The sequence below is a fragment of the Candoia aspera genome, chromosome 1, assembly GCF_035149785.1.
Source record: "Candoia aspera isolate rCanAsp1 chromosome 1, rCanAsp1.hap2, whole genome shotgun sequence".
NCBI classification, from domain to species: Eukaryota; Metazoa; Chordata; class Lepidosauria; order Squamata; family Boidae; genus Candoia; species Candoia aspera.
Window position 1 is genome coordinate 225449845 of NC_086153.1, and position 24988 is coordinate 225474832.

A 24988-nucleotide genomic window follows, 5' to 3' on the forward strand; every position below is an offset into this window, starting at 1 on the left:
TTTTACTTATTTTACTCAGGATGACTGATAAAACATTACTAGCGCTTCAAAAGCTGTCATCTGAACTTGAGTCATGCATTATAAATGGCATGGGGAAGTTGCTGTTTACTCCAGATCAAAATTTGAAGAGTTTACAAGAAAAAGCAAGAAAAAAGAGCATATGTTTTATTTTTCCTTCTCATGTTATTATTTGAGCTAATCTGCCAACATCCATTATTAGGCTGCTCTTTTGCGATCAAATGTCAGGAAAGGATCTTTCTGGTTCACATAAACTCTGCTTAGCTACCGATTCTAACATAATGGAAGCCCTCCTTAAAAGCTAGTGATACCCTGACTCCTGCAAGGCAAGAATAAAACAAGGCTGCTTTTTAAAGACCAAACATGATGAACTGAAGATCTGTGACTGGACCTCTGGTCTCCCTAAATATTAACAGAAAACACGAACTAGGTGATACAGTTCAAGATCCAGGAGCTAGGTGAACGATAATGTAAACTCCAAAGAGGATTCTGTTCAGCCCAAGTCTTTTGCCTCCTTCAGAAAAGTCAGTGGAAATGGTAAGAAGAAGCTTCAGGTCAGAAGGAGCAATTGCTGTCAGCACCGTGCTTTGCTTTCTGGCCTTTCAAAACAACATGATTGCTATACAGTACATCTCACCCAGCAACTCTGGTGTCCACAAAATAGCAAAACTGAATGCTTCCTAAAAAAAACCCTCCCATTTGTTGTGCTCTCTTAAACCAGACACCAGCAAGTGGCTGCTCCCTACCAATCACTGTTTGCATAAGAGGAGGCATTTCATTCGCTGCCAGGACCTTCAGCTTTCTGCTGTTGGCTCCCAGGCCTAAAAAGGCAAAGTTTTCCAAGTACCTCCTTGGTACTCACACAGGGTGACGCTGAAAATTGGCTTGGACCCATCCATTCCGAAGTCTGCAGAAGATCCCCTGATCTGAAACCTGCCGCTTTGCCTCAACTGTTTACCAAAATCCACTCCTTGCAGCGACCTACCTTAAAGACAGCCTATGATTATATGTATGGAACAGCTGATCTGGAGGAAACCATATTTATTGTAAAGAGCTGCTAAAGAATGCCAGACAAGTGGTCCACACAGCCTACGAGTATTGTATCTCCAAGAACTGCTAACATCGGATTCTGAACAAAGCAGAAGCAGATTATGAAATAATACAGACTACCAGTAATCCATTCATGTCTCTTTCTAAATAACAGCAATAAATTAAAAATATATGAAGGACTCTACTGAGGCCATATGATCATAAGTTTGGTGGGATTGCTACTGCTTTAGAAATATATGCATGTATCACACTTCCATTCAGGTTGAAACCTATTGGTTAACTAATAAACTGACTTATATTTATACACTTGTAGACTTAAAAGCTGACCTATCTGTAAAACAAGAGGCAGTTCATGTAAATATTTTCATGGGAGGTGGAAATGAACTTTTCCCTTATAGATGTATTTCCTGCTCTTCAGTCAATTTCCCAGGTTTCAGCAACGACATTCCCACCCAGATTCACTCAATTTTTAAGAGGCAACTCTAGCAATACTTTAAATGACAACATTGTGCCAACATATATCATGTTCATCTTTATTTTTGTGAAAAATTGCCTCCTCTAATTGCTGAATATCAAATTCATATAAAAACAATTAATGTGTGTATGTGGCCTTTTCCTTCTGCAGCCCAACAGCTAGATCCCATTCTCTGATAAGCTCTCGTTCTCATATCCTGTACGTTGTGCATGCCTCATAGAAGCTCTTAGCATTACCATTAAGAAACCAGTTTAACTAGCCTGAGTCCTACTGCAGTTAGGAAAAGGAAACAGAAGCTGATGTATTAATTAAATTGAAATTAATTCATGAAATATGATCTATTTTGTCTGCTATTTCCATTGTGCTATACTTGTGCTATACTACACAATGGAAATAGCAGGAATAGCAGTTTTAAGGAACTTGTCCTTAAAAATCTCCAACCCTTCAAATAGTTCTCTAGATGAACATCCAGGGCATTGCTTCTCTGATCTCCAGGCCAACAGCCCCCTGTTCTGCCCATACAACACAAGCTTTAGGGAGTTTTCTTCCAACACTGTCATCCAGTTACCCATTCGTCCTCTTCCTTATGCAAACAGCTTCCCACTCATCCTCTTTCTTGTAAACAGAAAATTATTTCTATTTAATGTCAAGTGGAAGCAAGAGCGTTTTTCAAAAAATGTTTGTAAATAACCACTCGCCTGTTCCAGGAATTATCTCAAGGTGACCAGGCTGGGAATCTTTCTTCCCATTGATCCCTATGTCCATTTTAGGCCATTAATGACTCACATGGATATGTGTCAGAAAGAGTCCTAGGAAACATTTCAGCAGGCTAGCAACTTTTGTGGGCTTCTTTTCAAGATTGCTTAAATGTTATGGAATGTCCACTGCCCATTTCAACATCTACAGATCCCAAGCCTGTCTATTCTCTAGAGCCGTGTTTCTCAACCGTGTCAACTTTAAGATGTGTGGACTTCAACTCCCAGAACTCCCCTGGCTGGGGAATTCTGGGAGTTGAAGTCCACACATCTTAAAGTTGACACGGTTGAGAAACACGGCTCTAGAGGCTTAAAAAGTAACTCCCATTTATACCACTTCTTGCAGAATCTCAAAACTCAATATATGCTAGGAAAGTAGTCTGATATCCCTTTTACAAATCCCCCAAAATCTATTTTTATCACCAGCCAGATTCTAAAGAAACATTAACAGCGCAGGTACAGGATTATTATATCTTAGCAACCAATATGTGCTATGAACCATAGGTGATATTTACAAAGGGAAAGCTATGCAAACTTTTGACATTTAGAATGGATCTGAAAATTCACAAGTAATGTTTCAACACACTCACCCCAAACACCTGGAGTTTTAACTTTTGGAAGAAATGTTGAAAGAGATGACAAAGGCACTGTAGAGTTTTAGCCTACTTCATGTGCTAATGAAATTCTGTTTGCTCCAATTCTCCCAACTAGGCGGATCCAGAGTTTGTTATGTCTGTCTTTCCAGATAAATGATTTACCAGGTCTGACTTATCTCAAGCAGTAACTACCAGGTGGGTGGCAAAGGGGCAAGAAGGGCAGGGGGGAGGGAGAAGTCTTAGTTTCAAACACTTGCCTTACCTGAGGACTTCACTTCCCAGGCTGAACCTTATTTCCCAAGCAGAGCAATGACCCCCAGCAAACCACATGCTGAAATATCGTATGAAGTTAGGAAGTCAGAGTCAGTTTCCTCCATTTATTTCAGGTCAGCACACAGCCTCAGGGAATGCTACTTACATCCCCAACAAAGCAGGCTTTACCTGTCCTTCCTTCACTCATTCATTCACTCACACACACAAAACTCAAAGCAAAATCCCAGACTGAGAAAAAGGGCTGATCAATGCGATAACTCTTCTACCAGTAGCATATGTTTTCCCACTCTTTATATTGTATATAATTGATCTTACATAATAGTTTCAACCATGTTCTGTACAGGTAGTCCTCACTTAACAACCACAATTGGGACCAGAATTTTGGTTGCTAAGTGGAGCAGTCATTAAGCGAATCCAACCCAATTTTATGACCTTTTCTGCAGCGGTCGTTAAGCAAATCACTGTAGGCATTAAGCAAACCATGTGGTCGTTAAGCAAATCATGCAGTTCCCCATTGATTTTCCTTGCCAGAAGCCAGCCAGGAAGGTCAAAAATGGCGATCATGTGACCACAGTACGCTGCTACAGTCATAAATGTGAACTGGTTGACAAGTGCCCAAATCATGATCATGCAACAGTGGGGATGCTGTGATGGTCCTAAGTGTGAGGACAGGTCATAAGTCAGTTTTTCCCACCACTGTCGTAAGTCTGAACCATCACTAAATGAATGGTTGTTAAGTGAAGATTACCTGTATACCTTCCTACTTTCCACATTCTTATCCAGTTGGTACAGGCCAACAGAAGTTCATATAACAATAACTGTTTTTGGAGGTCTGTGGTGCAAATTAAGCTAATTTTCCAGAATCTAACATTCTTATCCCAAGTTTCTATAAAACATGCAACTAATTTGAATATCTGTTGTTCACAATGTACCTTCACATAATATAGCCTTGCTTTAACCCCTTAATCTCTGACGTCCAACCAAACCTTCTCCCCTACTTTCCCCTATATTGTCTTCTAAAGATCAGAAGATTTGGATTGTAACTTCTTGGATTAGCTACTTGGTCTTTTTCCCCCTTTTTTTAATGGGAAAGGGGGGGCTGTCTGTCTTGCTCATGATGCATTGGACCCAAGAACTCTGATAGCACTGTATAAATAAAAACAGCACCTATCTTGTGGTTTTTCAGTATTCTTTCAAACTTTCAGCTTCTTGCACTTTTGTTACATTAGGAATCCTTAAGTGAACTAGCTTCTATTTTCTTCTGAACTTGTGTATAGCTTTCAGGCAAACTGAAACTCCTCTGTGCTAGCATATAACAAATAAACATGTCCATCCTATAATGAAAAATTAAATTGCATCAGTGTGTCCTTTTTGGCAGTACACAGAAACTATGCCAAAGACCACATCCAAGTCAGCTTTCTGATGATGCCAGGTTCAGCAACTTAGTTGGAGCATATTCCCATTTTCTTGTTTCCTCCCTCCTAGGCTGCAAAGAGTTTTTGGATCTATATACCCTACTGGAAATTCAGGCAAGGGATCACATCCAATCCACTCAAATCCTGTCCAATAACTTGACACAGACTTGCCAATACTCCCAGTAGTGCCAGCCAGTGTGCTTTTTAGCCATCTAGTTCCCACCCTGGTTGTGTAATAAAACAAACAGCATGACCCTATGTACTGGGCCATGCAGATGGAATATATGCATTCTCCCCTGAGCATTTCAATGCATTTTTTCCACCTCATAAACTTAACACAGCACACAACTCCAAGTGAGAGATTCACATGTTTAACCTTAAGCTGTCAGAGAGAACAGTGCCAGGGCAGCAGCTGCACCAAGACAGCTTTTTATGGAAAAGACGACCAAAGAGAAAAGCTGCAAGCCGCTAGAGCAATTCAACACATGAACCTCCTACCAGCCAGAAAAAGAGTGGCAACATCTCTAGAAGACTTTGTGTAGTGATTCTGATATGGAGAATGCCTTGTTTCACCGGTATGAAATTTGCCATCACAAAATTGAAAAAGCCAATCATAGTTCAGCTCGCAAATCAGACCAGTTCTGGGTTAGTGTGAACAAGACTGATCACTTCTGTTTGGCCCTTCCTGCTTTAGGAGTGTCTAACTGAACCTCAGAAACAATATCTTATTTATTTAGCATAAGGCTAATGTTGCCTTGTTTGCCTTCCAATAAACCAGAGTTGGAAGGTATAGTTTGTTCTCAGCTTCCAACTCTGGCTTGATAGTAAGTGCTTGCATGTTAGCCACTCCCAGTGGCAGAAGAGACAAACAGCAGGAAAAAATAAGCAATATAAACCATTTTAATTCTTGTTCATGGTAAGTTCAGATTCTTAAGAATTCTGCATTACCGTAATGCTCACGCATCACAATATTGACTGGAGTGCTAGATTTTATTGAAGAGAACTGTGACAAGATGGGGTGGCCTGCCTGGGACAGGATTATAAAGCTTGAGAGGTGGGATGCCTACCTGTCAAAACTATGCAAAGTATCACATAAGCACCTAGAAGCTTCCTGTCTAATTAAGACACCTGAGAGTAGGCAGTCTGCTTTTAGTGAAAGTATATAAAAGGGCAGCTCATTGGAGGGGGCTGCTGTGTGAATCCAGACACAGTTGGAGGAGGAATCTGCAGCTGAGGACCAGGCAGGAGGAAGCAGGACCAAGAAGAAAGATCTGCGGAGCAGACTGGCTGATGGAAAAGATTTTTCTGCCTTTCCTCTCCAGACGAAAAGTAAGCCCAAGACATGAAAGTACTGAAGCTTTTAACAGAGTGAGCATATCAAAGTATTAGGAAGAAGCACTTTGGATCTCACACAAGCCTAGGACCTCTCTGCTATTTATTAAAAAAATACCCTGACTGACTGACTGATTTATTTTACTAAGCTAATATGCTATTCCAATCATGAGTGGCTTACCAACCTCCAAAATAGTAGTAAGATTGAATACTAAAACACAACAATATAACAATATAACCTTTCAAGCACCAAGGAACAATCATAGGTATATATGCACAGTCATTCCCCATGCCAGACAAGAACAACCCTTCCTGCCGAAAAGGCCCACTGAAACAGCTAGATCTTGATGGCTTGACAAAAAATGAACAGGGTCTGGGCCTGTCTAATATTAGGAAGAATATTGTTCCAAAGAAGGAGGAGGAGATCTGACCCTGGATTCCTATGACTGACATTTCATAATGATAGGGACCTGGAAGGAATCTTCTCTTCCAGATCTCAAAGGATGCGTAGAGAAGATTACCTCACAGATATTCTGGTCCTGAACCATGAAGGGCTTTCAAGGTGACAACTAGCATCTTCAAAACAAACTGGTAAGCAGCACAATTCCCAAAACAGGGGTGCTACTTGAGCAAATCAATTGGTACAGATAACTGCTTGAGCAGTTATGAGCATTCTGAGCCACTTGAAGTTTCTCAGTGGTCTTCAAGGGAAGCCCCATATAGAGCAAACTGCAGTAATTCAAACAGGAGACCAAGATATAAACTACAGTGAGCAAAACTTCCCAATCCAGAAAAGGCTATAAATGGTGCACAAGGTGGATCTCTGCAAAACCCCTCCTAACCACAACTGCCATGTGCTCTTCAAACATGAGCTGTAAGTCCAGGACAACCCAGCATTTATAAACCATCTCTGCATGGAGAAGCATAATTCCATCCAGAGCCAAAGGTGAAATATCTGTCACTAGGTAGACCAGACCAGGAAATCACTCCACAGGAAAAGAAAAATCACTTTTATTGAGATTGGCTATAATAACAGAAACTTGCAAGTCTGTGCTGTACCCCCTCCTCCTTCTTATAGTTCAGTGGATTAGGGAGGTGTCTTCTGAACTGCTTCCGAATGCTGTCTTGTTCTGCATGAAATATTTCAGCCTCTTTTGCCTAGGTAATGGTTCCAACTTATCTCCATCAAGGTCATCTTCCTTACTGTCTACAGAATCTCTGGAATCAAATGGCTTCTGCACCCAAACCCACTCTGCTTTGTTAGGATTCAGTCTAAGCCTGTTCATTTCTATCTAGTCACTTTAGTCTTTAGTCATTGGGACAGAACCTAAACTATATATTTTGTTTGGCCTGGAGTCAAGATATACAGCCAAGTATCACCTGCATGATCATCATAGAGAAAATCTATCTACGTGGTCACTAGGAGTCAAAAACAACTTGTTGGTACATAATCAATCTATCCATCACCTGCATATTGATAATACCTAATTCCAGACTAGATGATGACCTCTCCATGTGGTTTCATGTAGATGTTAAATAAGAGGAGGGAAAATGTTGACCCCTACAAGACCCCACAACAGAGGCCCCAGATCTTGACCTCTTACTCTGCTCCCTCCCCCTTACCACCAACTGGAACCACCAAATTGGAAGGAGAAAAACCACTACAGAATAGCATCCCTACACCAGCTCCCCATAGTCAGTCCAGAAGGATATCACAATAGATGGCATTGAAAGTCACTGAGAGATCAAGCAGAACCTGGAGGTTCTCCTATCCTGGACCAGTCACAAGTCATCATAACAGAAACCAGTGTAGGTTCTGTTCCATACCCAGGCCTGAGCTCCATCTGAAAAAGGTCCATATAATCCACTTCCTCTGGAGTTCTCTGCAGCTGTAACACTGCTACCTTTTCAACAACCTTCCCCAAAATGCAAGATTGAACACAAACCAGTAGTTGTATAAAATGAGCCTGAAAAAAAAGATGTGGAACTTCCACATGAGCCTGAAAAAAAAGATGCAGACATTTTAAGAACTGCATTAGCTTTAATGAGTGGACCCCTGAAACCAGAGATACGTTTTTCTCCAGACTCACACAGAAATCTGAAAAAAAAGTCTGGCTTTCATGAGTAGCAAAGAGATGCTATGCTTCCACCAGATCTAAAACTCTCTTTCCAAACCTTTTTTAAACCCTGCATAAACTATGACACTGTACACATCTGCAAGAGGGAAGTGAAGATACGGTGTGAAATAGGCAAAGAACAAGAGGGCATTGGGTGAATATGAAAAACATAATTGAAAAAAAATCTATCTCCTTTCTAAATTACATGCTATTTACCAGGTAAAATAAGGAGGTGCAAAGAGAATCCACCTAAGCACCCTTGGGAGTAAGCAGGCACACTTCTGGTAAACCTCCAATCTAGAGCAATTTTAGGATATTTGATCTGAGCTAAGATACTGCAAGAACCAGCAAGCTTGTGAAAGAAGAGCTGTCTCAGAGGCAAATACCACTAGTCTATCTCAAACATTTTTCAGTGCCAGTCTCCCTACAGAAGATTGCTATACCACCATACCTAACGGGAAGGGAACTGAAGGAAATGAAAAGTAAATTAAAAAGGCAGAGTGAATTTTCTTCCCATATTTTAATAAGAAATTAGGGGGAAAGTGGTTAGCATTAGGCTCAAGAAAGGATGATTGAAATATAAAACCATGATTTTTCAAGACATGAATGGTAAAAAGAACCTAAATGTAAGTAGGTTTTCATCGTACAGAGGTGCATTTAGGCTTTGTGCTATGCTCAGAAGTGTTAGTACAGAGAAACCTTTAACATGATGTGTGCTTAATGGCTCTTCCAATACATAAGAGAAAGGGGGCAAGACAGAACCAACACCTTTTGAGGTTCTTCTTTGGGAAACCATAAAGCTTTTGTGTCACTGAATAAATTATAACAGAAGCAGACTGCAAAGCCCTCCCCTGTGTGTGCCAATCTCTGTGTGCCAATTAATTGTTCAGTTTATTAGATTCTTGCCTGATAATTCTAGTGTCTGGTATTTCTTCCCTATCACCATTCCAATTATTGGCCAGATCCATTTCAACAGAGTGGAATACTTTCTAATACTTAAGACCCTTGCCTATTTTTCTCTCAGAACAGATATAGAATACCACTATTAATACTCAATAATATCAGTCATTGATTCTGAGCAGGCGTAATGCAGACACCAGGGGCTAGAGTAAATAGTGGGACAGGGAAAGAAGATATCAAAGTTCAACTTAAGTAAGCACAACATAAGAACACTTCCCAAGCAGGCAGAAAAAAAAACTTGGAACGGAACTTCTGAAAGAGTTTCAGCAACCCCAGGAAGTCTCATTAATGTTACACCCTTCCACAAAACAATGCATCAACCGCCCTGTTTTAATTGCCAAAGCAGATTTGTTTAAAATAAGTGTAGCTCTTGGCTAAATATTTGGACCACTTGCTGCAGCTTGCCCTTTTTTAGCCCACTTTAGGAACCTGGGAAAAGCCCAAACTACACTAAAGCTTCTAAAAGTTAAGCATCACTTCACTCCTTGCCGTATACTTCCACCTTATATATATATATACGGTTTATAAGGTTACAGAACCTTATAAGGTTGAGCATACCATGATACATGAGCCTTGATTAGAATCAAATCAGGGCCAGGACCATAATACCATTGAACTCAATTTCCTCCATCAAATAGAAAAAAGCTATGGTAGCTCCAGACAAAGCAAGCCCTACTTGCAATTTAGTATAAAGGTGGATTATGGTTTCTAGGCCAGGGCTGGATAATCTTGTTCAGATGTTTTTGCATGTTGACTCTCAAAATCTACTACTATTGTCTATGCCGCTGGAATACTTAAAAACGTCTGAAGGGCATTAGGTTGCCTACACCTGGATCTAAGGTCCAGGTAAACTACAAAATTAGTCTCTCCAAATCCCAGCCTGTATTAGCAATACTCAGTGCAGGGTGTTTCATCTGAACAAAATGATTCTCCTCAAGACTGAAAGTGACGGGTTTTGCATTGAAACTCATTTGTTCTGCAATGTGGCCAGAATTCCTGCATAAAATGTTCAGTCATTAAACATTCCTTTTCTTTTTCGCATACTCGGTGCATATTCTGCCTGAAGCTTGTTGATTTCTGCAACCTCTGGCCAATCATTAACAGCTTCTAACTGTGGCCTCTGTTTTGTTTTTCTGAAGAATGATGTATCCATTTCTAGGCTTACAAGAACTGTTTCTTTTTTCAAAGAACAGCTGAAACCTAAATACATCTGTGCTGAAGTTCTACCCTAAAGTGCAAAACCAAGCCAGATGTTTTATTGCATTCTTCTGGCTGCTAAGGAGTGGCATATACCTCGAGAGAGAATGAGAGCATCTAAACTCAAGAAGGGTTTTTGCCATGCTGTGGAACTGAAAACTCTTCCATTTCATGCTCCAAGTGGCTTCAGGATTCTTGAACTTGCAGTATCAAGTATTCTCAATGGCAGCCAAAATTGAAAAAAAGAGACTCTACCAAGGGACACCCCAATCTGAAGAGTGGGCAAAATTATTCTGTATCTACATAAGTCAGGATTATACTAAGAATGAGTTTATTGCTCTCATTAGCATATAAGTAGGGATAGTTTTACAAGTTGGTTATAACATGTATTGAATAGTGGCTGTCTGCAGCCTGGTTAATGAAATGATTGTAATAAAATCTGAAGCAAGTTATACAACCTATTATTTCAAAACACAGCTGATATGAATGTGAATAATTCACACATTTTGTGCATTTTACAGATCTACATGTGGAGCTATTTCAAAACGTGACAGGTAACTTCAGCTTGTTGCAACTGCAACAACAACAACAACAAAAAAAACCCTACCAATTATCTGCGTCATACTGATCCTGCCACCAACATTTCCTAATTATGCCTGCTGCTTTAACACACCAATCTTGGAGAAAATGAACAATCCTAAAAATTTTTGCAACTCTGTTTTTATTCAAACATAAACAAGCTCAGTAAGTAATGTGTATTCATGTTTCCATGTTGTGTTGATTTATGGTCAATCAAAATTTAACTTTGCTCTACACATTTTATCTAATTTTAAGCACTCTGGAAAAAATCAGAACTCCTAGCAACAAGGAAGAATATTACTTTGAATTCTATCTCTGGTACTCTCTCCTTATTGCTTGCTGCCAAACCTCACATATCCTTGCAAATAATCTGCCGCCATTCTTCATCTTCAGCTAATAAACAAACATGTAGAGGAGTAGAGCTTAAGTGAAGATACTCATCTTCAGCTCCTGATTCCTCCTCTTCACCTTCTTATTGCAGCAATTGCTAAAACCGCAATTACCCAATCCTGGCATTGCTTTACTTCAAATAAGGGGTGATGCTATGAGTTGAGTGTGCAGAAAGACAGATAATCGTTTCTAAATGCCAAGGAAGGGATATGCTGCTCCAGCAGAAAGTTACACAAATGCACATAATTGAAAATAGATTAGGGAAGAGAAATAGAGGAACAGAACATAATCTTTCAACTAAACTGTTTCTCCCATGGGGCATGATTATTTTCTCAACCTTTCAATGGGCAGAATCAGCTTAGTAGTAGTTGACTCTTCCCCAGCACACAAGCACCAATGCCAATTTAAACTAACCTCCGCAATCCAAACTTTCTCCAGAAGTTTACTACTTCCTTAGAATGTCCCATTACCTTTGGAACATCTCATCATTTCACAAAGAATTGTACCACCCTTGTCTGATTCCAGCCCCCTAGAAATTCACTTTTTTTTAAGAGCAGGACCCAAGGATCTCAAATGAGTAATTATCTTCTCTTCATAAGCAACTACCCAGACCTTCTACAGCTGCTTTCCCCAGCTTCCCTAGACAATCAGGAAAAAGAATTGACAGATGAACAATACCTGCTTCATTACACTGCCAAAATCCATCCTTCTGGGCTGTTTTATTTAAAATGGTCACCTCCAAGATGGTGACTACCTCCAAGGGGACAGGAAACTCTTGATCTCACCTTAGTTAAGCTTCTCCCTCCTTCATGATGAGCAAAAACCAGCCATTGCTTGTGCAAAAGTTAACCTGAGCAGAAGATGTTAGTCAAAGCTGGCAGAGGAAAAAGACGTTACACACTATTCAGTCGAAAATGGAGAGAAGCCAGGGACTTGGATTCAGACATTGGTGAAAGGGCAGCAGACCTGTTCGCCTGAGGCTTTTGGGGCTGGTGAGCTTGGGAGAGCAGTGTGCAGTGATTAAGCAGAAAGGAAAAAGCTTTCAGAACTGTCTCAGAAGGGATTTTCCTTTCCAATCTCCACCTTATTAGCACAGCCTCTTCCCACCCACCCCCCTCCATGCATCGCTGTCCAAGTACAACATCACACACGCCCAAAAACAACACCACTGGCTGTGCTGGGCTCTTTTTTTTTTCCCCTCCCTCAGCTTTAAAGGGCATGGCATCCATAAACTAGCCTGTAGGAAGAATCAGGGTGGGAGTCAAAGGAGGGGATAACAAGAATAGATTGAAGGGGGAGTGAAATAAAACATTGCAAGAGTCCTGTGCAAACTGGCTGCCTGTCTGAGCCTTATCAGGCAGTCCAGACATAAGGCTGGAAAGCCTGGCATGCAGGAGAGGTTCTACCAGTCCTGACAGGGCTGGGAGACCCCTGGCAAGTAACCACCCACCCTCCCTTTCAGAAAGTCATATTTTCATAGAACTCAAATTGGTCTGCACTATACATGTGCTCACACAAAGCTGGAGGTGAGTTATGAGGAGCCAGAATGGACTGGATGACTTTTGATTACAGATGGGAGGCTCACATATTTAATGTGTTAATTTTCCTGCAAAAATAAGACCAATAGATTTAGCCCGAACACTTTTTTCCCTGATGTTACCCACTCAATTACCTTCCTACCTCCCTACCTATTATGCAAGGGTTCTCCAACCTCTTTGTTGTATATATTGGCCACCATAGAAATTTCTAGTAATTTTAGAATAACAATCAACTCTGCCTAAAATGTGTAGATTCTGGTCTAATAAAAGCAGATGACCCACTTTTAATATATACACACATATTAGTCATAAAAGGCACCCCAAGCATACCTTCCTGTCATTTTTTTTCATAACTACTCCTTGAAGAATAGAGAATGATGGAAAGATACACACATATACAACTATGTATCTGCTTATCAATTCTTGTCAGACTGTATGCCGAAAAACTGAGAAAGCCACAGTGTCTTCCTCCTTAAGCCATAATTGCAGGATTAGATATTTGCTATTCCTAGACCACTTGGTAGAATTAAGAATGGTCATAGTTATTAAGAATGTATGCAGATGAAGACTGGGTGCTTAAAGTTTAGGGAAGTCTGAGAGAGAGGGAATAGAAAGGGTGCACTTCTCAAGGACAAACTTCTTGTTACACACCAAAGCTTCATCTTTTTTTACCATAATCTCTTTTTACTGCCTGCAAATATGTTCCCAGCACAGATTTGTCCATTACAGATAGTCCTTTGTGACAAAGGAACTTTAACTGCTAATCCTACAGAAGGCCATGGCTGCAATTAAAAATGTTTGACAAGGAACAATACTCTGTTTGCTTGTTTTAGGATGTCACCTTGAAATCTTCAAGAAAAATCGTATCAGATTCCATTATGTTACATAATTCACACCATTGAATTCACATCATTGATGACATCATCACACATGCAATGTCACTTTGACATTACCGAGTTGCTACCAGACACCTATGCCACTGTAATTTGAAGGAACCCCTTTGGAACACGTCCTTTTAGCTGGGACAGATGCTAGCATATAGTACACTGAGTATCAGGAAGAATCCGTGGAGCTTCTTTAAACCTGCTCGAGTATCTGGGCAGCAAAATTCCTTTAAGTGCAATTCTCTAAAATATACCATTGGGAATGCCCCCTCCTTCATTTATTTGTTTATTCATCTGCCTAGTTTTTAATTCCATCAGCTGAAGGGGAATCACTCAGCATACACCGTATCACCCCTCTACACAAAATGCACACATACCCCTCCCTGGCTAGAAGCCTGCTTCCCAAAACACAGCCAGCCTTGATGAGTCAAGCTTTCCGGGTGCCTCCTCCTCTTCCCATCCCTACGACAGACTTTGTTGCACATCTGGATCCACTTGTGGCTTAAACATTAGGGGCACTCAGAGATGGCTGCCTATAAAAGCTAGAGCAGCCAAATGTTTCTAAGAAAGAAGATTTCTTTAGATTTTTAAAAACCTACTAAGTCAGGAAAGAATTTCTGCTGTTCCTGAGCTCACTCATGAGAGGCTGCAGAAAAATGCAGCTTCCTTGGAAAGTCTTGAAAATGGCATTTCCATGCAGAATGTTTGATCACGATGACATCATTTAGAAAAGGACAGCTAACATACCAGGATAATATGAATGAAGAAAGCCAAAGATGAAGAAAACCAGATATCTCATACAGTGGTTTTCCCAGGTTTTAATGGTTAATAAAATTAATATTCACAAATCTCACTACCTTGTAACTTACTCCTCCACAATCTTTTCCCTTTGTGTTTAGATTGTTTTGCCTGTTTTTTCCAAAGACTATTACTCCATTTCACCTTTATTCTGATCTGCCTAGAACATAACTGTTGAATCGTGCCATACATGTGCAAACCTGGATCTGCCTCTGGAGACACCCCTGCTGTTCTTTGTCTGCAGCCTGCAATTTGCTGATCATGCATCAGATGTAGGCAAAACATCTGCTGGCTAGCTATGCTGTTTAAAGTGCCCCAGACCATTTTGGGCAAACATGGGCCAGAAGACCTAGTCTGTGAAAGTTGTGATTGTCTGACCAGGTATTTCATGGGCAAAATTGCTTGCATTCATTCCAAGCTGGAAGCCAAATGGACAGAATCTCCTGAGATGAGAGAGGTGGTATCTTGTGTTATCTGGGAAGCTTTTGAGCACTAGTCTTGGACTGACCATAAGTTGTACGTAAACTGACCATTAAGTTATCGAAGTATATTCTCTCTCCTCATACCTCCTCAAAAAAGAAGACTAAAACCATCACTCAGCTGATCACACCCTAGATACTATTGGTAGGCACATTCCCTTGGTAAGTACATTATTTTTCCTTTTCCACTCTTAAATCGCATGTAATATCCCTTTTTCATATCTATTTCCTTTTTTACATCGATTATATCCCTTTTCACATCTATTCCCATCCTCTTTTCTGCATCTTTTCCTTTTCGGTAGATGTGTCTCATATATTGTTCCTTTCGACTGCTTTGACCCCAAGATTTTTCTGACTTCCTGACTTTTTAATCTTTTGTTATAGTTACTTCCTCTCAGGATTGTGCAACTTCATTGCTCACCTCTGCGTTTTCTGGCTTGGCTATTTTGCTCAACTATGGCATCTTTTTTTCCCTCAACCCTGGCTTTCTCCAAGTGTTCACTGGCTACATGTTTGTACTTTTTCTGCAGAATATCTCTGATATAAAGTCTGCTTTGCTTATGATTATTTTTCAGTAAAGGTCATGCTTCCTTCTCACAGACACTGGGTTGACTCTGATCAAAATGAAACAATTTTACTTTCGTTAGTAATCACTCCTCACTACCAATGCAATTTTTTCCTATTTTATTTTCACAGTCTGCTATACATCTATTCTCATCCTCTTTTCTGCATCTTTTCCTTTTCTGTAGACATGTCTCTTCTATCAGTATTAGGCCCTCTTGTCTTTATTCCTAATATTCCCATATGGGGTCCCATTATCTATCAGTTTAATCTTCAGTTTCAGTGTATATAACAATTACTTATACCTGTTTCCTTCTCCTCTCCTTATCTCTGCTATTTTCTCTGCCCTCTCTTACTAGAAAATCTGTCCCCTTTGTTTTTCAAACTTTGTCTACTAAACTGAGCTTCTCAGTTTGTCTTGTTTTGTAGCCTTTTTCAGCCATTATCTCTTGTTCTTGATAATGGCATTGTTTGTTCTGTTCTCATTTACAAACTTAGACTACTTTTTAAATTCCCGTCATTTCTTTTCTTCCTATGTTCAGGCACTATGCACATTTTGGCATTTCAGCTGATGAGATATAGTTAGAATTCACTCCTTTTTTTTTTCTATGCAAACAGACAACATTTCAGTTAATTCTCCTATTATTTACCACATTGGGAGTCTTATTATATTATTCTTGTTTTTTTCCCACCTCTACTCTTAAGCCTCTCTGTTTAATCTTAAAGGCTGCTGCCCATTTCCTCTACAATCATAAGAACATAAAAACCATGCTATTGCTTTTTTTTCATGTGACCCTCCTTTCGTTTTAGTTTCCTCCTTTCCCTAAAATATCTTATATTCATATTAACACTGTAAATGCAAGCTATTTTTAAATATAAACCATTTGCAGTTGATATGTAAACTGCTATATCTGTAGAGTGTCTGCAACATCCATAGACAACAACTGTTTTGTGAACGGCCACTATCTTTACTGAATGGTCATTGTCAATACTTACTTCTCATTCCTCAGTGAACTCTTACTTTTCTACCAACTGCCTCAGCCAAGGAGGGGAATCATGCATACATTTTTGTCTCTCAGTACAATACTCCAAATACTGGATGAAGAAGAATATTACAAGTCATAATAAATATGATAGCTTTTGAAGTGTCCAAGGCTGCTTCTTGCTTTTGCTACAACAAGACTTTCATGGTAGTACTTTTAGAAACAATAGCACTTTTAGCACTTCATAAATGCATATATAAAAAACATTGTAGAGAGCAGTTGCTTCATGTCTGTGCCAAACAAGGTGCAGGCTTGCACAGAATGACCAAAGATGTCATGGTTTCATGATTTGTCATGTCTGGATTAGACTGGTTTAATTTAACTTTAAACACAGGCAACATTAAGCAACATGGACTGTGTCATTAGGCATCTGAGAAAACTTGTGATTGCCTCCTACCAGCTCTCAGCAACGGTCAACATTTCCCTCTCCTTTTCAGTGAAGAATGTATATACAATGACCAGCTCTTTATTTTATGTCTCCCGTTTCCTTCCTTGCCATTTAAGGTCTCTTCCTATCTACAGCTACAATTGGCAAGCCTTGTGAGGACAGGAAACATCAGGGATCCTCTCCAAGGCAAGATGATTATTTTTCTGACCCTGCCTATTTGAAGCTGACTTCTCCCCCTGGACCAAAGTGTACAGCAGATGGAGGCCTTTTAGATGCTATGTGCTACTTATCTGTCTGCTAATAGCCTCCTGGAAATCACCAAGTTAAAGTTTCTGTATAAAGCACAACACACAGGCAGACAATGCTGACTCGGACAACATATCCCTCTGAGTCATTCTGCCAGCCAGCAAGAGAGTTCCAATGAAGCAGATGATGCAATGAAGCAGAGGAATGACAGAGTATTGACCCTGAAGAGATGTAAAGTCATACATGGGTATTACCACTGGATATGGAAGAGTAGCTATGAACAAAGCAGCACACTTTAAAACCGTTCTTATTCATGCTCATGAAAATGATGACAACACCAATGACACCAATAACAATACCATAAAGGTACCAAGAACAAGGGCCTAACTGTTCAATGATTACTTTCATACATTTGAAGGAGTCTTCTAATGCCTGACCTAAGAATGTTGTTGGCATCCCAAAAACATCTCAACCCATCCAGTTTTTACATTTTATAGATTTGGGTGGTCTCTTGCAAGTAAAAACAGCTTGATTTTGCAAGGAGCTGTTACATTTTTTTATACTGATTGCTGAAAGACTTCCAGATTTCACTACATGCAATCAGTTCACTTGAACTTTTACTGAAAGGGACTTTGGTATACAAATCTATCTATCTATCTATTTATTTATTTCAATAAACATTTCTCAATAAAAAGTTCACTGAATGATCCATAACTAAAAAATGAAAGCCATAAACCAAAAACAAGTTAAAGAGCACCAAAAAACAATAATTACGTTGTGAACAGCCAACCTACATTCACAATACTGCCAGTCTTAATGCCAGAGAGGGTCTGAGTTTGAACAGGCCCCTCAGGCACAGGCTTTAGAGTATGCTTTCAGGAGATATTCTCACCTCTTAGGGAAAAAGAAAAGACTTATCCTCTTTATAGACAAAAAGCAGAACACTGGGGATATGGAGCAAGAAGTTTCTGCATCTGAGCTGTGGGCAAAAATGGAGTCTACCATCTCCTCAGTAGCTCCGATAAACGGCAGAAATAACCATGAGAAGCCGGGGAAGGTCCATAGACAAAGGAATACATGGGGTTGCCCTTAAAGACCATCCAGAAGCTGCAGCTGATTCACCAGCAGACTAGTCCTACCTTGTGGTTTGCCTGGAGCACTGCAGGTATGTTGTAAATCAGGCTTCAGATATCGTAAGTTTTAAGGTACTTTTTAAAAAAATTAAATGTGTTTCCCTCTTATGAGATTGATTCATCTCCCAAAGGAGGAAGAAAGCATCACACACTGTACGTTTTTCCCCATTTTTCCCTTTTACAGCCACTCCTCATTTAGCAGCTACCTCATTTAGTTCACAAATACAACAGTAATAATAAATTTTTTAAAAAGTCATTTTCTCACCAATGTGCACACTTACGCCCAAAATTCTGCACCTGACAATGCACGCCAGAGTGAGAGTAACATTGGTGCTGCTGCATGAGATAACTTTATCTGAATGAGATGGCAGCAACCAGTGATCTTTGCAACGTCTCACTCTTGCTCTCGCTCTTTCAGTCACATGGTTCACTTAGTGACCATTTTGCTTAGTGACCATTTCCTTCCGATTTAGGGAGTGAATTGCGGTCACTAAACGAGGAAAGGATGTATTCACCAGAATGGCAATACAGGTTGTGGAAGCCCCATCTCTCTTAAAGACCAAGCTTAGGGGAAGGATGCCAGGCGTGATGCCCTCTGGCACAGAGGTGGTGGCAGCATAACTACAAAGCACCTACACCAAGGCAGGAAGGTGGGGCCAGAGTGAGTAGACCTGAAGACCTTCTGGGAGACAAGGTTTAAGACCTCCAGTCTTTCCCCTTAAAGACCTAGCTGTGCTGCTACAAATGTAAAGACATTCAAAAGCAGTAAAATAAAGATGCCTGGAAGAAACGTATATAATGCCAAGAAACTACAATAAACACACTAGGCAATCCTCCCTGAGAAGAATATCCCACAATTAGGGAGCCACCAGGGAAAAGGAAATCTGCCTACTAACTGCTATAAACTGGACTCTCATCACATAGAAGCAAATAGATTACATCAAACTACAGTAAGCAGCAATCAGGACTGGCAATTCTGGACTAGAAACAATTTACATAACCTATCATAAATTCTTACAAAATTCAGCCTGGGATAACAATACTGCCTAGATCACTGTTCCCATTTCCTACATAAATGCTGCTCAGTTTTATGCAGATAGGATTTCAGTCTCTGGAGCCAGAGGTTCTACAGGATACTCTGAACTGGGTTAGCATTACTTCCATTTGCCTTGTCACTAATGAAGTGACCAAAAGAGAAGTGAGTGTCCAGGGATCCGCATACACTCCATTTCTCCAAGTGTGACAACATTCTTGAGATTCCAAAAGCTGCTTTCCAGGCTCTGTGAACTCCACTTCCTTGAGAAAAATATATAAAATCTTTACGGCTTCCCAAAAATAGAGGGAGGGGGAAATTCTGGGAAATGTTGGGAGAAAGCAAAATCCTCCTATTGAAAGAATGCAACTGCATTAACAGCAACCAAACTTCAGGATCTGGAAGGAAAAGGTGATTCCTCTGAATATGATTCCCACAAAGCCAGCCAAATGTATGGTTACTTCTGGAATCAGTTAGCAGTAGATCTGATGGTATCTCAGAACAGGGAAATTAGACAGGAAAGTTGAACAGGCTCCTTCAGCCAATAGATGAGGCCAAGCAATGTTTTCAATCACCAAGGGCCAGGGTTTCAGTTTCCTACCCAGAACTGCCTTTCTGCATGAACAAAACAAACAGAATTATGTTAAATGTACACATCTGCTTCATTTGCATAATTTGCAAAGGCTGTTAGAATGTTAGGTTCCTTGGCTGGAGAAATTGAGGAGGTACCTTCTCCACACTTGAGCACAAAGACCAATAGCTGCATGTGCCCCTTCTGTGCTGCCATTATTTTGCTGGAATTATGACGATTATGTGATAGAAAATGAAAAACACGCATACAAAAAAAAGCCCACATTTTTATGTACTTTCCAAAGAAATGTCAACATGAGGAACTTTATAGAGCTACAGTGATGTGACTGAGGCCCTCCCATTCCCATAAATTTCAACACCCATAGGAACCATCTACACTGTGTTGTATCAGAGGAAATCCACACAAACTGGTGCTTCCTTTCCTTGTATACTCCTTGATACCCTAACAGATTGTTATAATGCCACACCTCTAGTTTAGAGCAAAACCTTGGTGGGGACATGCTTTACAGCCATCCTGACCAATAACAATGTAATACAAATAGTTAGAAGAGCTTCTTAAGCAATTCATTTCCATTCCTGAGGCCAAGGTGGGTATATTTTTATAGTGGCAGGAGGAGAGGGAAGACCTCCTTAACTCAGAATGTGATTAATTGCTGTGTTTTTTTCACCCTCTAATGTACACTAGGGGTTCTTCTATTAAAAATAGTAGGGGTAAAACTAATAGTAGTAGTAGTGAGATATATAACTAAGAATAGAGTCCTGGAGCCCCAAATAGCTGGGGGTAGGTATTTCAGAGTTGCCCTCATAAGTGAATAGCAATGACACATCCCAGAAACATTCCTCCCAAACCTCACTGGAGTAATACATTGCCTCTGAGCCAAACACTGACCTAGAAGTTCACTTCCTGTTCCCAGCCTTTCTCAAGACCCAGGCCAAATCTTGGAGTGTGAATAGCAACTGATGTTAGAGGAGAGGCTCTTCTGAATGTTTAGCAGAGGCTGGGGATGGGGAGGAGAAAAGATACCTCTCTACAGGTTACCAAGGGGGAAAATTTCTCTTTGCTTTCTCAATTTGTAAGAGATTTCAAGCCACAATGGGCTTGCACCTTCTCTGGAGAAACTGGAGGAGGAGGGATGAAGTGTGAAAGAGCAATGGAGCATGAGCATGATATGCTGACTTTCTGAGCTCCTTCAGAAGCCCAGGACTGCCACCCTGAAAGTGCAGAGCATTAATCCCTTTACAACATCCCTCTGCCTCACTCTATTTAACTGTAATGGTATGTGGGAAAGACCTTGGGGGATAGGGGGAAGAGATGCTGCCCAGGGAACAGTAGATAAGAGACAGCATTGCCCACAGCTGGATACTGGGTGAGGCAAGAGGCTCAGAAGGGACCCTCCCTAGTTTCTCAGAGTGTAAAGGAGATGGCGGGAGAATTGTACTTTCAGACTTGCAAGATTCTGTTAATGTAGCCATACAATAAAGTAGAATTAGCTTATCTGGTCATGTTTCCTGTCTCGTCTACCTGGTTATGGTGTCATTAACAGAGCAAAGGAGGACAGTGGGCACAGTCCATTCAGGAAGGCCTTAGATAAACAGAGAGATGAGACTGAGCTTCTGTCCTCTAGGATGACGTTCTCAGCACTACAAGGATTCCCATTCCTCCTATACTATTGAGTATGATTGAATTCATGCAACAAAGAATGGTTACCACACATCAGGTCGCCCCTAATGTGTGAAGGTAGTTGTGGCTATGGAAAGTAAAGAATTATAAGGGAGACAAAGACTATGGGTAAAGCTGCCATTGAGAAACAGTCCCAGGCATGGAAGTTCAAGAGTAGGCCTGAAATTAATAGGATTTCAGTGGCACGGGAGTTGCTGCAAAATACTGATTATCAAGAAGATGGAGCAACTTCCCTATGAGAACAAGGTAACAACCCTGGTGTAATCTTTAGTTTAAAAAGACTCAGTAATTACCAGATTTGATAAATGTGTATAAAACAATGTGGAGAAAGTAGAACTACACAATAAAGCTGGGAGATCAAGGGGGATTCTATACTATATGACTACAAGATATTGTGGTAGCCACCAACTTCAATAGTTTTTAAAAGACTAGATAAATTCAAGGAGGAAAAGTCTTTGGTGGATGCTAGTCATGAAGTCTATATATTTCAAGAGACAGTATTTCCTGAAGAATGCAAACGAGAGGATGCAATTGTCCTCATGTCCTGTATTTCTGTATTTGCTAGTTAAGAGAACAAAATGCAAGACAGATGTAACCTTGCTCTGATCTGCGATGGTTTTTTTTACATTCCAATGTTCTTATATCTGCCCATTATAAATGTGAGAAAAGAATAGATTTGAAGGATGGAAAAGCTTTAAGAAGCAGAAAGAGGCCTCTCCCTCTTCATTTTTAAAAGTATTATTCAAATGTAAATCCCAGAGAGAAAGGAAAGGGGGTTTTTATCTTACAGAATAAAACTGTAAATCAAACATGTTGCAAACTGGACCCAAAACAACCTGCAAAAGTATCACAAAGTGCAAATGTAAAATTGTGTCCTTGCTTCTGTTTGTTTTTCTTCATGCTGTTAAGGCCATCAATAGGGTTTAGAAACTCTGCAGGTGTTTTAAATGTTCCCCCCACTCCACAAAAAAGGACGAGCTCCAATCTTGTTCTTTTCAGCCCCAAGACAGAAGCCCATTCCTTGGCCGCTCTGCTAGATATAAGAACATGTGTCTGGAGTTCCCAGCACAGGAGTGGATGGGCCTGTGCCGAGTGCTAATAGAAATATACAGTATTTTTAAGCTCTCCTCTATCACCTCCAAGTTAAAGAGGGGCACAGGTAAAGGCAGTGGGGAACCCTATATTGCTCCTCACTCTGCTCCTGCAAGGAGTTTGCTCAACTTTACCTGATTTTGTTGAACAACTGTTGTCCTCAGAACACAATGTTCAGGCTCAACTAAATCTTGGCATCCAGGCTTCTCTGGCTGCTGTCCAACAGCCTGTTTAATAATGTACACATGGCTGTTAACTTAGATTTCAGAAGAAAACGCAGGAGGGGACGGAACAAACAGCTTGTGGTTCAGTAACAGACCAGGCGGTGCAGATAACCCACTACAACAAACGGACAGAAGGAGGAATGAACAAGGAATCTCAGAAGAGCAGTTAGCTCTTGGGATGTAGAGTGTTTGCGAGCAGGGCAAAGTTATCAAAGCAAGTGCCTGCTGCAAGGCCCACAAGATTTCTAGCCAAATGGAAATAAGAGTCTGCAAGGATAATCCAGTGGAAGTGACTGGACATCGAAATAAGCCATGGTGTATAGCCCTGGTAATAAGCCAAGGAAATTTTATACTCCCACACACTACTCTCCCCCTCAGGGCATTGCTGTGATAAATACAGAAGTTTTCTTCCATTTCTGAGCAGCAGCTTGCCATCCAAACCTGGGCAAAAGTATTGTTAATCTTAGATATGTTTTGTTTGAAGCAAGCCAACTTCACATCATGGTTTATGAAGCAGGCTTGGCTCAACAAACCTAAATTAAGAATAACTATTGTTTAGAGTTCAGATGTAAAATCCAACTGCGGTTCATTAAAAGTGAGAGCAGTAGTTCAGAATTCCTCTTTGTGGACAAAATGGGGAGGCGGGGGGAATGGAGGAAAAATGCCTAACATGATAAAACATGGTTTCTTGTCATGTTCAGACTATTAATAATAGCATGAAGAAAAACAGATGCAAGCAGAGGGCGGAGGAAGAATTTGATACCATAACTAGTGCTGGGCCAGACCCTTCTTCTGCATTTTTTCAGTCATTCTCATTCAACCTTTTTTCATTCATTTTTTCGTCCAAAGGAGAATACAGTTTTGGTGACGTTCTCCTCAGGGTGGTGGGCAGTTCTTGGCCTAAAACCCCTCCCTATGATGCCTTTCAAAATAGGAAGCACAGGGAACCAGCGAAACATCAGAGTGGTGGACAGGTGGGTAATCAATAAAACTCCCAGAGGCAACAGCCCCCTCCACAAATTCTAAGGCACTTGGAGAATGAAATAGAAAAATAGGAGCAACTTTCTCAGGGGGAAAAATGGAGGGGGGGGGCAGAATTCAGAAGATAGTTTCAGCACATTATTTTGGGAGAAGCCATATTTAATGAAGCTCTTTTAAAAACTGAGCAGGACCCACTATCTTACATTTCGAGTGAGCATTGCTGCTGCCTCTATGGCCTTTATTTTATCTGTACCTCCAAGAAACACACACACACATATTTCCAGCAGAGAAGAGAGAGTTGGCAGGGACTGGTGCTTTCCTGAACAGCAATGCTTTTCTCCTGTTATGAAGGGGACCACGGCTCCTATACCATATCCTCACTGGGAAAAGGGATGGTTCTAGTTTAAGGTCAAGATGGCACTGGCCTAGGGGCACCAAATTTTAGGGGGCACTAAAATGGAAAAGACTTCCGAAAAAAACAATAAAAAAGCGAAAAGCAGTAACAGAACATTCCGTGAGCCAGCGCACCCGCTCAGGGGTTAAATATAATTTCGCAGAATTGTTGCCATATGAAAACAATGGGTGATGATGTAATTAAAATCACGTACTGTGTAGATAGGGTAAAAATGTCAGAGAAAAGAAAAAAATGTCCAGGGCTGAAATTGGCCACACTCTTGAACTTTCAACAATTACTTCTTCTATTTCTTCTGCATCAGTTTAAATAAGTGGTCACTCTTAATAATCAATCAATATTCCAGACCCAGAAAGGATCTTAAAAATAACACTTGCAGAGTAATTACTTTCCTTCTTCTTGGTCTCCTTGCTGTGCCTTCCACTGAGAATTTAAGATCAACTTAAGGCTGCAGTGAAAAGTATGGGGATCCAGCCTGCAGAACCCCACTTCTACAAAGTGTTTTGCTAATTTCATCCTGAGTTGAGCCGGAAAGTATGCCTGGACTGCAAAATACCTGGCTTTTAAGCTTTCAAATGGCCCAGAATGAACAACCACAGTCTTATCTGTAGATAGAAACTTTACTGGACCTATAGTTTAGAGTTCTAAGAATCAAACATAAAATTCAGAACTTCATAAACAGAGCTCTATGTAAGAAGATGAGAAGCCAAAATTCAACACAACAGCCCTCTGGAACCAGTCAAATTT

The 24988-nt window shown here is 40.5% G+C and overlaps 1 protein-coding gene across 16 annotated transcripts in view; it reads right to left on the minus strand.

Annotated features, from left to right (window-relative positions):
* TNS1 (tensin 1) overlaps nucleotides 1-24988 on the minus strand; it is a 249366-nt gene that overhangs the window by 165444 nt on the left and 58934 nt on the right. For 9 of the 16 annotated variants that reach the window (XM_063288844.1, XM_063288855.1, XM_063288854.1 and 6 more), the window contains exon 1: nucleotides 11836-12222. The exons of 4 other annotated variants lie outside the window; for them this stretch is intronic. In XM_063288844.1, the coding sequence (XP_063144914.1) occupies nucleotides 11836-11862 (27 nt within the window). In that variant the 5' untranslated portion in view covers nucleotides 11863-12222. Of the gene's footprint in view, nucleotides 1-11835; nucleotides 12223-24988 lie in introns of those variants that run through there. 3 more of the 16 variants (XM_063288852.1, XM_063288845.1, XM_063288842.1) reach the window with 2 other exon arrangements.